The sequence below is a fragment of the Hakea prostrata genome, chromosome 5 (assembly GCF_041222555.1).
Source record: "Hakea prostrata isolate BN-2017 chromosome 5, UWA_Hpros_2, whole genome shotgun sequence".
NCBI classification, from domain to species: domain Eukaryota; kingdom Viridiplantae; phylum Streptophyta; class Magnoliopsida; order Proteales; family Proteaceae; genus Hakea; species Hakea prostrata.
This window is the reverse complement of record NC_142604.1, coordinates 50,414,620-50,429,026: the sequence shown is the minus strand read 5'-3', so window position 1 is coordinate 50,429,026 and position 14,407 is coordinate 50,414,620. Positions and strand designations below refer to the sequence as shown.

Sequence of the window (14,407 nt, the reverse complement as noted above, 5' to 3'; positions counted from 1 at the left end):
ACAGCTGGAGGTTTGGTGCCTTGAGTTACTAACAACCCTACTTGCTTTGTTAATGCTTCAAGTTGGACGGCCATGGCTGTCCTGGGATCAGTTTCATTCCTCTGCAAAACTCTTCTTGGGGCAACTCTATCCCTTGGCCTATGATATGCATTTGAGGCCATAACATCCAAAAGATCAAAAATTTCTGTTGGATCTTTGTTCATGATTGATCCTCCTGCTGCGGCATCTACTAATGTTCTTGTGGAATTAGATAGAACATCATAAAAAATCTGAACTTGCCTCCATTGCTCTATTCTGTGGTGTGGACATTTCCTTAGCAAGTCCTTGAATCTTTCCCATGCCTCAAATAGTGTTTCCGAATCATACTGCAAAAAAATAGAAATATCTGTTAATAAACTAGCAGTTTTAGATGGTGGAAAGAATTTTACCAAAAATTTTTGAGCCATTTGATCCCAAGTAGTGATGGATCCTGGTTGTAGAGAATGCAACAAACTCTTAGCGTTGTCCCTTAATGAGAAAAGGAACAATCTCAATCTTATGGCATCATCAGTAACGCCATTGCTCTTGAATGTGTCGCAAATGTCCAAGAACCCATCAATGTGTCTTCACTAGGCAATCCAGAAAATTGATTATTTTGCACCATTGTAATGATAGCAGGCTTGATTTCAAAATTGTTAGCTGCTACAGGTGGATGCCTTATAGCTGTCCTATTATCTCTCACAGTTGGCGCAACATACTCTACCAAAGTCTTGCGCCTTGGTGCTTCAACTTCAAGCGGTGGTGGATTATTTTCAAGATCCATTGCTCTAGAAGTGGAAGATGAATTTGTTCTATCTTTCTTTGCTTTTGACTTCCTTCGACAAGTTGCTTCAATTTCAGGATCAAAAGGAAGTAAATTATCGTTTCCTCTCCTTCTCATGCAAAATCAGTAGGACCTGAAAGAACTCCAATTCACAACTAAAAAATAAAATAAATAATGTAAAAGAATAAAATGAAAAATAAAAGAATTCAAATTAAAACTAGCAATAATTGATATTGATATTAATCTAATAGTCCCCGGCAACGGCGCCAAAAACTTGTTGTGAAAAAGTACAACGCAAGTGTATCTGTCGTAACAAGTAATATAATGATAAAAGATCGATCCCTCGAAGACTATATATTAAGTACCAAATTAATTATACCAATTTTATTTGAACAAATAATAAGGAAGATAATTATTCTAGACTATAATGCAAATTGAAATTGAAATTGAGATTTATTAATTGCTAAAGACCTAGGGGTCAGATTTCACCATAACTAAGCATTCCCACCCTCTTATCCCTCTTTATAATTTGAGAAATATTTTCCTGATTGATAGTCGAGATTCCCTTCCCTATCTACTAGTCTCTCGAGTACTAATAGAAATTCCCTCAATTGCTAACTCACTATATTTCTATGTGGGTTACAACAAGTGAGAAATCATTAAACTCTATGGATTCCCATGTAACAACTACACAAACCATGTAAGTATATCTCTATCTTACATGTAATTCATGGCTTTTACTCCAATGAACTAGACACATAAATCCCCTCTCAGATCATTATGATTAACAAATCAGTTGAGTAGTGGCCAATTAATCAAAAGCATGAAGAATAGAAGTAAAAACTCAATCAAAGGAAACAATATTAAAAATTATATTGATGAATTCAAGAGTGGGAATTCAAAGATAGGCTACATCTGATCCCTAGAAAAACTAAATTAGTTCATACTAGAAACTAAAAACATTATAGAGGAGTTCAAGAACATTGAAAGAAGATCAAGAAAAACTTATTCCCAAGCTTCAGATCTCCAAAGCCAACCAACGTCTCCTGGTTTGATCTCTCCGCTCCTCCAAAGCTCCCAAAAACGTCCTCCCCCTCTTCCTGGAGTTTGCTCTCCTTTTATAGATTAATTAAACTCAGAGTTTGAGTCAAACTCAGAGTTCTTATCTGACTTAACCAAGGAGTGTTTTGACGTATGAATCGGACTAACTTAGAGATCTCCAATGCATAATCCCACCGTTGGATTTGAAGACCAAGAAGTGTGGACGTGTTCAAATAAACTCAAGCATAAGATTTCCAGAAGAAGTAGGTGAAAGAAGTATTATCTACCAGCTTCTTATTAAAAAGCAACTCAGTTTGATCTGGTCTTAGTTTAAGATCCGATCAAATGGGTATATCTTCTTAGTTTCAAGTACAAAAGGAATTCTCATTCTCTTAAAAGAGGGACTGACATTAATTGCTGTTGTTGTAAGTCTATCTCAAAAGATTTAAATGGATATATCTCTCACACAATTCATATAGTGATTCCACCTATAATAAAAAAAAAATTTAAAAAAAAAAAAGGAAAATAATTTATGTAGTGGTATATTTACATAAGAATATTAGGTTTGATGCCATGTCAATAAAGAACTACCTTGCCACTATGCTAAGATCCTCCTTAGTTACACTATAACCCATCTCTATTTCAAGAGCTGTATCAGTAGAAGTTGTCCATGGTTCACCTAGAAAAGGTTGATACTCTTGATTACGTTGTAGGGATGGTTGCTCATACAACATCTTCAAAGAGTCAAGCTCCTTCGCAACTTCCTTCATTGTTGGCCTTTCTTCTCTGTTGTCCTTTACGCAATCTCTTGCAAGTTCAGCAACTTCCAATATTTGTTCTCTCTTTTCATCAGAGATTATTCGAGCATCAAGAATATGAAAAAGATTCTCAGCTTTCATTGAAGATAAAAAATATGTCACCAAATCTGAGCAGTCCCCAGATTCTTCAAAGAAAAGTGCATTTTTCCCTGTCAAAAGCTCCAGCAGAACAACTCCAAAACTATAAACATCACTCTTATCAGTTAGCTGACCAGTACGATAACATTCTGGATCTAAATATCCATAAGTCCCTTGAATTGCTGTAGTCTTTAGAGTTTGATCTAGAGGAACCAATCTTGAAGCTCCAAAATCAGATACTTTAGCCCTATATTTATCATCCAACAATATATTTGAAGACTTGACATCTCTGTGAATGATGGGCACTGAATGAGAAGAGTGTAAATAGGCCAAAGCATCTGAAGTTTCTGCAGCAATTCTTAGACTATTTTCCCATGAAAGAGAAGATGCTTGATTGCCACAGTGAATATGTTGGAAAAGTGTCCCATTTGAAATGAACTCATAAACTAACAATGGCACCTCAGTCTCTAGGCAACAACCCAAGAGCTTCACCACATGTCTGTGATTGATTTGGGAGAGGATATCAACTTCATTTATAAACTGTATAATCTGGCCTTTGTCCATAATTTTGGACTTCTTAATAGCAACCTCTTTGCCACCTGATAAGATTCCCTTATAAACCGTACCAAACCCACCTTGACCAATTATTTGACTCTCATGAAAGTTGTTGGTTGCTTTTTTTAGCACATTTATAGAGAAAATCTTTGCCATGTGTTTGACCCCTTTTTGGAAGCGATTTGTTGTTTCAACAGCATACCTCCATTTTGTAAGAAGAACTTTTCTCTAAGCTTACGCCTTCTCTGAATTGCCCAATATAAAATCCAAATGAAAAGAGAAAGAACCAGACAGCTTGCACTAGTACCTGCATAAAATCATATGTATATGTTTACTGCTATTTACTCTAAAACTTATGTTTACTATTGAGGATTTAGTTTAGATCGATGCTAAGTCTCTAGGCAGCTAGCCATGTTGTATCTTTCCTACCTGTTGGTTAGCAAGTCCTCCCCCACCTGTGCAGGGCCAAAGGTAAGGGAGAGGGTCTTAGTTGAAGTTTTTCTTTTGGTTTGTGTTTTACATGTACCTTTCCTAAGGTAATTGCAATTTCCCTTTTCATCATCCATCTCAATTGCTGGTCTCTAACTATGAAGCTTCTTGTAAAAAAAACAACAAAAATGAGAATAACTATGCAAGTTGGGTCTTCCGGATTCAAATCCAGTGGTTCTGAAGCTTCTTATCCGTGAAATCCTCACCCTTAGCTTTGACATATATGTACAAACCACAATTTTTGTCCAATAGTATAAATTTAAAGACTTTAATGTGATACAATGCATGTGTGAGATTGAATGATCTGGATTTAAACATTACACTTAATTTTCATCCAGTGGTCAGAAGGAGAAAAAGACATAAGAAGTCTGGTGATCTGAATCGTAAGAAGACTGAATGTAAAAGATCTGAATCCTTAAGTCTCCGCGAATGATAAACATGTGATTCCCAAATTCTAAGACCAGAAGCTATAGACTTGGGGAGAATCTATTCAGTTACAAAGCATCATTACGATGGCTAGTTGCTAGAGATAATCTATTCAATTCAAAGCATCATTACCATGGCTAGTTGCTAGAGAAAACTTTTGGTAAAACAACACCTAGAGAAGACTTTTGGAAAAACAACTGCATTCTTAAGTACTAAATTCATCATGTTAGCACTTAGCACCTCCTTTATTGGCATTTTCTTAGACACGTCTTTCTCTCCTGTTCCTTCTAGGAATCAGGATTGATACATGTGGAGCACCTTCTAGGAATAATGAGAATGCAGGTCAAATTATCAGTTTTTATTTGTTGTTGCATGTAGGGAGCGAAGTTTCGGCTAAGTTCGCCGGTTTGCCAGCCGGCGAACCTGGCAAACCGGCTAAAGTTCGCCGAAAATGATAATTCTCGTTGGCGGTGTAACTATAAGGACAGCTGGACAAGTAAAAATAAATATAAAATAAAATATAAACAATCACGTGACATCACAATGCGTGGGAGAGTGGGATAATAAAAAATCAAAACTACCAAAATCACTTTAAGAATGAAAAGACAAACATTGGAATTTGGGAATAAATTTAATCACAAATCAATTTAAGGTTTCTGTGAACGGAACCTTTGTTCCACGGTTGCAAATGCAATCATGAAGGTCATGGAGGTGGAGCGGTAGAGGTTTTAGTTCATTGCAGATGGAGGTGGAGCGGTAGAGGTTTTCAGGCTTGGTCCGTTGCAGATGGAGTTGGAGCGGTAGATAGGCTTGGTTTGTTGCAAAGATGGTTTTTAGGCTTCTTCTTCTTCCCTGCAATTATCTGTTTCTTCTCCGACGACAATGACCACACCTGTGTCTTCTCCAAAAGCAACTAAGAGCAACCCAGGGAGAAACAGAGGGGATTGAAGTACAGTGTGTTTGAGAAATCGGCTAGATCTCCCCATTCGACGAGAAAAAGGTGAGATATCGCCGAGAAATTGGCAATATCCCGCCAATCTCGTTTCGGCTATGTTTTTCGGTACGGTAAGGACCGATATCACCGAAATTTGGCGATATTTCCTTCCATGGTTGCATGTATGCATCACATGCTATGAATGAGATTCAACAATTTAAAATATTTTGAAGGTATGTCACTTGTTCTTATAGCTTCTACGATGAGGAGAATGTTGGGCAAATCACAAATTTTCATTTGTTTCTTTGTACGTTTCATGTACTTGTAAGTCAAATTCAATTATTTTAGGACCTATTTAGATACATGAATCTCATGATTTCAAATATCTAGAGATTTTAAATCTTTAGATTTGAAATTTATGGAGTCATAATTTCATAAAATTAACTATTTTATTAACCTGAATCTATGAAACGAAATTTGTGAATTCATCCTAAAAAACTATTTGATCGACGTGATTTTTGTGAATGCACAAATGTTTAACGCTTTTATATAGTAGGTTATGTGAAATCTCTCATACTCATAAATCTATATATAAACGTTTTTAGTGTAAAAATATGAATCTCTAAATTTCATGAATTCAAGAATTTTCACAACCAAATGGGTATATTCTCACATTCATGAAATCAGAGATTGAAATATGTGGATTCATGTAACCAAAAGCCTAATCGTAGGATTTCTCAAAATAATTATTGAAGCTAAAAACATGACACAAATAAACACAAAATAAAAAATAAAAAAAAATCAATCAAATCTCAAATTATGGGGACATTTGGTAGAAATTTAAAATTGTAGACCGTACAGGTAATTAAAAAATAAACTTACCTGCAATAATTTTAATCACTCGAATGCGTGTGAGGTCTTGTGTACAGCGAGTCCCGTTTTGCCGACCATCGCCGTAGTAGCCTTTTTGACATTGGCATGTAAAACTTCCTTCTGTGTTATGGCATTTAGCATTCTTAGCGCATGGATTGCCGTTTTCATCTTCACATTCATTGATATCTTCACCAACACATCACAGGAACAATGAAAATTTGTTCGTTAGTTCTAGTGTAACTGATGAATCTGAAATGAACAATGGAAAGAAAGCCAGAAACACGAAAAAATAATTACCTACACATCCTACTTCAGGGAGATAAGGGTTGCCATGAAAACCATTTTTGCAGAAACAGCGATAACCAGGGCCATTGGTTGAATCAGAGCAAAAGCTATTCGGACCACAAGCTTGAGATTTTGCTTCTTGACATGTTTGATTCCCAATTGCCCAGTCTAACACCACCGGTGTCTGGGATCTGTCATAACTACGAGCAGAAAGAACTGTTGAATCAAAGGTGAACTGATTTGGATCGCCAAAGAAAGCAAAGCTGCAAGGGTTGAACATATGATTCCTTGTGTGATTGTATTTACTCTCAAGCGTCACATAGAAGCTTTTGAGCCTTAGAGGGATAGAAGCTTGGCAACAACCAATTCCAGAACAAGACCCATTTGTTACATTATCCATGCTACCACACTGAGACATGCACCCACTGGTATAGTTGTCATCCCAAGAATCAGTCAAATAGGCCAAGGTATCACATCCTATGGCTATGAGCTTGTTCTTCTTGGCTGAGAAGGTGTATGGAATATCTGATAAATTATACCTGTAATCAACTACAGTACTCTTACCGGTAGCATTTAAGCAATCAGAAGAAGAATGGCTGATCTTCAGTGTGACTTCGGCTTCCATTAATGATATCTCCAGAACTTCACCAAGATCATTTCCTCGATAGGCTTTGAAGCTACCATCTTCCTGAGCCTGGCATGTGATAATATAATGAGGATCCATGAAGCATCCATGTCTCTCTCCAAATGGGTAGGCTATGGTCACATTTCCACATTTTTCCCTGCAACCTGGTAGGACTAGCTGTGGAACCACCTTGGCTATTGCACTTGGCGATTGAAGATGGCAAAGTAAAATAAGCATCATCTTCAGAAGATTCAGAGCCATTGCTTCCCTTACACTTTCCTTCCCCTCCATCTATTCCTCTACCCCTCCTTACCCTCTTCAGAAAGAACCAACTTATCTCGTTTTTCTTTGCAGACTCGCTACTTTTATTCTATCTGTTTTCACAGTACGTGTTGAATCCGCGTCTACTTCATCAACCACACGTCGACTTTCAACAATGTCTAGATTTGCGTGTAAATTCGAGGTAAATTCGAATACCTTCTGGTCAAAAATTTTAAAGTATCATGTCTTTGTCCGTATCAATCATGTCCACTACAAATTTGACTGTTTGAATCACGGAAAGATAGACACGGTTCCTCGTTAATGGTGGTGGTTAGGTTCATTTCAAAACCTAGTGAATTAAAAATGGAAGATGGAATGGGATTTGAAGCCAAAGCATCGAAGACCCACATAATGTAAACAATTATCAATTTCATTTCTAACGTTTTTCTCAACGATGAAGAATACATGTCGTCCAAAAGTTTAGATTAAACTTAAATAAAAAAAATTTTATTTTTTAAATCTTATATTAGACTAATAAACATGTGTCGTTCATATAAAAATCCCATAATATAAACAGCGGGGTTGACAAATATTCAATGAATAGGTGGGCTACAGCTTTTTCTTTTGGTAAAGTGGGCCACAATTTTAGCATAAGACATTAGTAAATATTTAAGAGGCAAGATTGGGCCCGGCGGCCTTGAGCCGCAATCTTGTCTTGAGCCCGAAGAGTCCGGATCAGCAACCCGGACGGGGAGACACCTCCTTGCTCAACATTGTGTTTTTGGAAAAAAACATTAATTTATGTTTTCAACTTCCGTTTTTTTGTTCCGTTTTCTACGATTTTAAAACTTCAAAATTGTTTCTCATTTTGAAACTTATTTTACCATTTACTAATTTGATTTTCGCGAAAACATAAACTTTTAGTTTCAGCTTCTTCTTCTCCGTCTCTCGTTCTCTCTTCATCTCTCATGGCTGAAAACCAAACCCAGTAAAACTTATTTTACCATTTTCTAATTTGATTTTCAACTTTCGTTTCAGCTTCTTCTCCGCCGCCTCTCCTTTCTTCATCTCTTTGTTGAAAGCCAAACCAGCAGTGAAAATCTCATATTTTCATCTCCATCTCCTTCTCTCGGCTAAAAATCTCATATTTTTTCAGCCATGAAGAGAGAAGGAGATGGAGACGGAGACTGGAAGATGGGTTTTTTGCTGGTGCTTCGGTTCTCAGCCATGAGAAGAGAGACAGAGAAGTAGTAGATGGAGACAAAAATATGGGTTTCTTCACTGTTGGGTTTAGTTTTCAACCATGAGAGATGCAGAGAGAAGGAGAGGAGAGACGGAGAAGAAGAAGCTAAAACTAAAAGTTTATGTTTTAGTGGAAATCAAATTAGCAAATGGTAAAATAAATTTCAAAATGAGAAAGAATTGTGAAGTTTTAAAATCGTAGAAAACAAAACGGAAAGCTGAAGTTGAAAACATAAATTAAAATTTTTTCTCAGATACACGTGTTGAGCAGGGAGGTGTCCGGGAGTGCTCCCCGTCTGGGTTGCTGATCCGGACTCGTTGTAGTAAAGCATCTTAAAGAGACAAAAGAGACACCAAAGAAAAAGTATATATGTAAATTGCTGCAAAATATGGAGAGTAAAGTGAACAGGAAGCAGAACGCCCAACCTGATGGAACATCTTTAATTGAAGGTAAGTGTTGGTTAAATCTTATTGATAATTGATTATTAGAACATTGATATGAAGATTCTCCAAGTTAGAATTTCTTAGGGATAGGTTTTTAGTTACTATGATGTCATTTTCTCATACTGGAATTTCCTTTTATACCAAACTCAATGGTAGACGATGATAAGAAAGTCCTTCGTTGTTGCAACATGCAAATGAAAATCTCACTAGAGCAACCTTGTGGAAAGTTTGGTCCAATATCCAGACCCCTCTGTGTGAAAAGAGTACTGGTTGATTATGTTCTTCTGTCCTGACTTGATATTTCTCTTTTTGGCATCGTAATTTTCAAGCTGCTTGTTGATTACTTATCAACCTCTTTACAGTCTATGAAACTCTTATTTGCATGTATTCCTTAGTCATTTTTTTTCCCTTGAAAAACAAATAAAAAATCCCCGTACATCATTATTGTTATGTGAGCATAGATTGTATGTATACATGCGCATATTTTGATTTTCTATCCTTCTGTCTTAGAATTAGCCCCACTCTTGATGCGTCCAAAATCTGCTCAGCCCGTAGATCTCTTGAGAGTGATCTGCAAAATAAAGCGTCAAATGTGGCCCGACCGCTAGGATCGGGAGTCCACCTCCGAAAGGTAAGTCAGTTGATGAACTTAATCACAAATGGCTTTACTAGAGTATAGAGCTAAGGAATGAAATACGAGAATACGATTCCGACTGTATGTATCTATGTGTTTTCATCCATCCCTACCTTGTGGGTAGGTGATATCTTATATAGAGTATACCTTCGAATCTCCTTTGTTGGATGTATTTGAGCCTTCTTCGGGTAGTTGTTGGATCTTAACAGATAGATCCATTGAGTGATAGACTTCTACTAGGTTGGACTAGACTAGTAGATGACTCCTTTGATAATATGATCGTTATATGGTAGTTATCCATATAATAGCAATGAGTGACAGCCGCCGAATACCGCTAGCCGTCATTAGGTTGATTAACCTAATTCGATCATATTAGATTAGGGCATGCTTGTGACTGAGTTATTTTTCTTCCTTAGCAAGCTATCTCCTGGACCCACTCGCTCGGAAGAGAGTCGATTCCTTTCGTCCCGACTGGAGTCGATGATCGAACCAAGTTTGAACCAGGTTCGGTCATATTTTCTCCATATCACTTCTAAAAGACCTCTAAACTTTGATCTACTTCATTGTTGTTTATGGTAATAGATAGATCATGAACAATGCTTGAAGACTGTAATACATGCTTACGCTTGTTGATTCAATACATTGCTCCCTTGTATTTTGGCAATTGATTTGCTTTTGAAGTTTCAGGGCAAGAATAGTTGCGCGCTCTACTTTGGCTTGAATTGTAGGATCTAAATCAGATCCGTGTGATTCTTACCCAGGTGTGGCTAAGAAGGATGGAGATCAGAAGTTATCAAATCATCCTGCAGCTACTCCAATCCTAAAAAAGGGCCATAGTGATTGTCCACATTGCATCCTGTATTAAGATATGTCCACAGTTGTGAGTCCACTTGGTGGATCTGTAAGTTGCTGTAAATACCTTCAAGTACAAAAGGGGGAAGTCGTACGAGAATAAAGTCGAACAACAAGAATTTCCAATCTCTTTCTCAGATCTCAGAACCTCTGTTCTTCTTCTTCGAAGCTCTTTCTTCTTAAGCTCCAACATTGGTCCAACCTGCCGGATGATGGTGGAAGGCACAAGATTCAGGCATGTGGATGAATCCATTAAGATTTTAAATGCTACAGCTGCTTCTCATGGAGAGCGACTTGATGCTGTTCAGGTCTTGTTGGATATATGCACAGAGAATGTCAATGGTGGCGGAGCAATGAAGTACTTTAACCGAGGATGGAAGATTGGAACAAGCCATGCGATTGAATTCGTCGCCGTTGGATCTGCGAGGATGAGCCAGTAGCTCCGCTGAAACATCACCATTGCCAGTTAATAATGCGATTCTGACACGACCTATTAGATTGGAGTTCCCTAGATTTGACGGAAGTGATCCTACTGGCTGGCTTTTTAAAGTAGAGAGATTTTTTGATTTCCATGGAACTCCGAATCAGCAGCGACTGATGATTTCCTCTTTTCACATGCATGGACGGAAGTGCTTTGCAGTGGTTTCATTGGAAACACCAAGCAAATTCGTTCACCTCTTGGGAGGTATTTACATGAGCCTTGGAGACTCAATTTGGACCATCAGATTACGATGATTTGCAAGCAGCACTCTCTAAGCTGGTTCAAATTACAACAGTTGCAAAAATGTTCAGCCCTACGGGTATCCGTATAATCAAAAAAATGACTTGGAAAAACAAGTAACAGCGATGCTTCAAGCAAGTATAATTAGACCAAGCCATAGTCCATTTTCTTCCCCTGTGTTATTGGTTAAAAAAAAGGTGGCACTTGGCATTTTTGCATTGACTATCGGGCTTTAAATGCTATTATTATATGGAATACGTTCTCTATTCCCCCCACTATAGATGAGTTGCATGGAGCTTCCTATTTTTCTAAACTGGACCTGCATTCAGGTTATCACCAAATCAGGGTTAAGCCTGCTGATGTTCCTAAGACATCATTTCGTGCACACGAAGGGCACTATGAGTTTTTGGTTATGCCCTTTGAGCTTACCAATGCTCCTTCGATGATGAATACTATTTTCAGGCCATTTTTCCATTGATTTGTACTGATATTTTTTGATGACATGCTTGTGTATAGTCCCTGTTTGCCAAACATCATCTCTGTTAGGTTTTTGAAGTTCTTAGAGCCCATCAACTTTTTGCAAAACGTTCTAAGTATTCCTTTGGGCAAACTAGCATGGATTATCTTAAACATGTGGTCTCAGCCCATGGTTTGTAGGTGGATCCAAGTAAAGTGAGTGCTATTTTAAATTGGCCCAAGCCCATGACTGTGAAAGAGTTGAGGGGCTTCCTTGGCATCACGGGCTATTATCGTCATTTATTCAAAATTATGCGAAGTTGGCCGCACAACTTACTGATTTGATTCACCAAGGGGATTTTGAGTGGACAGAATAAGCTTATCAGGCTTTCTTGGATTTGCGACAAATTTTAGCCCATGCCCTTGTTTTGGCCACGCCAAATTCTAATTCCTCCTTTGTTGTCAAAACCGATGCATTTGGGCGTCGTATCAGTGTTGTGCTTTCACAAGGAGGCCATCCCATTGCTTTTTATAGTTGGAAGCTTTCTCCTCAATTGCAGGCTGCTTCCACTTATGTGCATGAGATGTATGCTATCACACATGCAATGGCAAATGGCGACAATACTCGTTGGATCATCGGTTTGTGATACGCACAGATCAAAAAAGTCTTCACGAGTTCCTGATGCTATTTCGCTCCAATTTGTTTTAACGATGCCCAAACTGGATTTTTTTCTAGTGCTCAGGGGAGAAGTGGTAGCGTCTTTGGAGATGCAACGATTGTGCACAAAAATTAGACTCACCTCAAGATTCTTCTGATTACAACATGAGAGAGGGGTAAGTGTGTTTTTTCGGCGTCGTTTGATGTTGCTTGTAGATTCTACTCTGAAGCCCCCCAATTCTTAGTTGAGTTCCATTCCACGCCAGTAGGGGGACATTCAGGGGTTTTACGCACCTATAAGTGTCTATCTACCAATTTGTTTTGGAGGGGGGTATGAAAGAGGATGTGGAGACGTTTGTTAATCAATGTTTGGTTTGTTAGCAAGCTAAGTATTCTACCACGGCTCTAGTGGGGCTTTTGCAACCTCTTCCCATACCTTATGTTAGTTGGGAGGTCATTTCAATGGATTTTATTGTTGGGCTACCTCCTTCGCATGGCATGGCCGCTATCTTGGTGGTGGTGGACCACTTAACTAAGTACAGGAATTTCTTGGCATTACCGGTGAAATTTAGTAGTACTAAAGTAGTTGAAGTTTTTACGGGCAAGATTGTGTCTACATGGTTTGCCAAACACTAATCTTACCCACAAAGATCTGTTGTTTGTCAGCCATTTTTGGAAGGAATTGTTTCGGCTACAGGGTACCACATTGGCTCTGAGTTCGGCTTATCACCCACAGACGGATGGGCAAACTGAGGTCCTAAATCGACACTTGAAATGTATCTACGAGTCGATTCTAAACCACAGCAATGGGTGCATGTGTTGGGTTGGGCGGAACTCTAGTATAATACTAGCTACCATTCGTGATTCAAAAGACACTGTATGAGGCACTTTATGATCGGTCACCCCCTACAATTTCTCAGTTTGTTGCCGGCAGCACCTCTAATGAGGTTGTGACTCACACCCTACAAACACGCGATCAATTATTAGGTTGTCTCAAGGTCAATTTGCTTTGGGCGCAGGAACGGATGAAAATTTGCACACCTCATGGATAGGGAATTTGCGCTTGGGGAGTGGGTTTGGGTGAAACTCCAGCCTTATCGTCAAACAACTATGGTGAGACACTTTAATCATAAGTTGCTAAGAAGTTTTTTGGTCCTTTTAAGGTTGTGGCGCGGGTTGGGAAAGTTGCTTACAAACTTTCCTTACCCGCTGAAGCCCAAATCCATCTTGTATTCCATGTATTGGTTCTTAAGCCTTTTGTTGGTGTTCAACAAGTTTCTCCACTGGATCTGAAGTTGTTGCTGCCTGAAACTCCCTCAACAATGGCAATTCTTCGTCAGTGTGTGGTGGTTCATGTTGGTGTGCACGTTCCTCAATCCCTTGTGCAGTGGAATGATCAACATCTGAAGGATGCTTCTTGGGTGGATGATTCTGAGCTTCACTCTGTTTTTCCTATTTCAAAGACCTCTTAGCGTCGAACTCTGACTTAGAGAGGCTATCGACCCATTTTTCCTATCAGCTTTAAACTTAGCCCTAATAGTGAGAGTTTTCTCTTCCTGAACATTAGATAAAGGAGGTCGGTTCACTAAGGAATCATTGCTTGAAGGATTACGACCAGACTCATGGATGGAAGGCTCAGCCGCTCGAGCACTATCACTTGAGGCATCATTCTGCCCACTAATCCTATCACTCTCAAAGAGAGATTCAGGGGATTTTTGATGTTTAGACCTAGGGGGCTTCGAAGCAACGGATTTAACACCCATTTCTCTACTTAAAGGGGTGTTCAAAGGGAAGAAGGATTTTATTCCAAAAGAAGCACCCAGCAGAGAGAAACGAAAAGAACATAAAAGGAAAAAAACAAGAAAAACCAAAGCTTCATCACTAAAATGTGCACAAATAAGAAAATAAATGGAGAGAAAAAAAGAAGGAAGCTTACTATTTGCGCCTGTGAAGTACGAAGGATGATGAAACGGCAAAGAGGAAACCGAGAGATGAGAACTGTAAATAACCTCTAAACAAATCTTTGACTGAAATCTTTCTCAGAAATCACAAAGTGAAGAAGATGAAATGTGAAGGAGCTAAGTTTTTATACCTAATTCGGATACCCTTTTAATGGCAGATCAAGAATTTGGATCCAACGATTCAGAAAAAGAGTACCAAACACCGCCAAAGAAGACCCCATTCCAACGATCTAAAATGATGGGGAATCAAAC

General features: G+C 38.5%; 1 protein-coding gene and 1 non-coding gene across 2 annotated transcripts; one reads left to right on the top strand and one right to left on the bottom strand.

The window, feature by feature from the left end:
- Window positions 1–291: 291 nt before the first annotated feature.
- On the top strand, window positions 292–398 carry LOC149016377 (small nucleolar RNA R71). Its single transcript, XR_016173758.1, has one exon. It is a non-coding gene; the product is annotated as a small nucleolar RNA R71 (small nucleolar RNA).
- Window positions 399–535: 137 nt separating this feature from the next.
- Window positions 536–7,257, bottom strand: LOC149016376 (wall-associated receptor kinase 2-like). Its single transcript, XM_089156744.1, is given in 5 exon segments — window positions 536–911; window positions 2,435–3,467; window positions 3,470–3,601; window positions 6,026–6,202; window positions 6,314–7,257. Coding segments are annotated over 5 exon segments (2,622 nt in total). The 5' UTR covers window positions 7,218–7,257.
- Window positions 7,258–14,407: the final 7,150 nt, after the last annotated feature.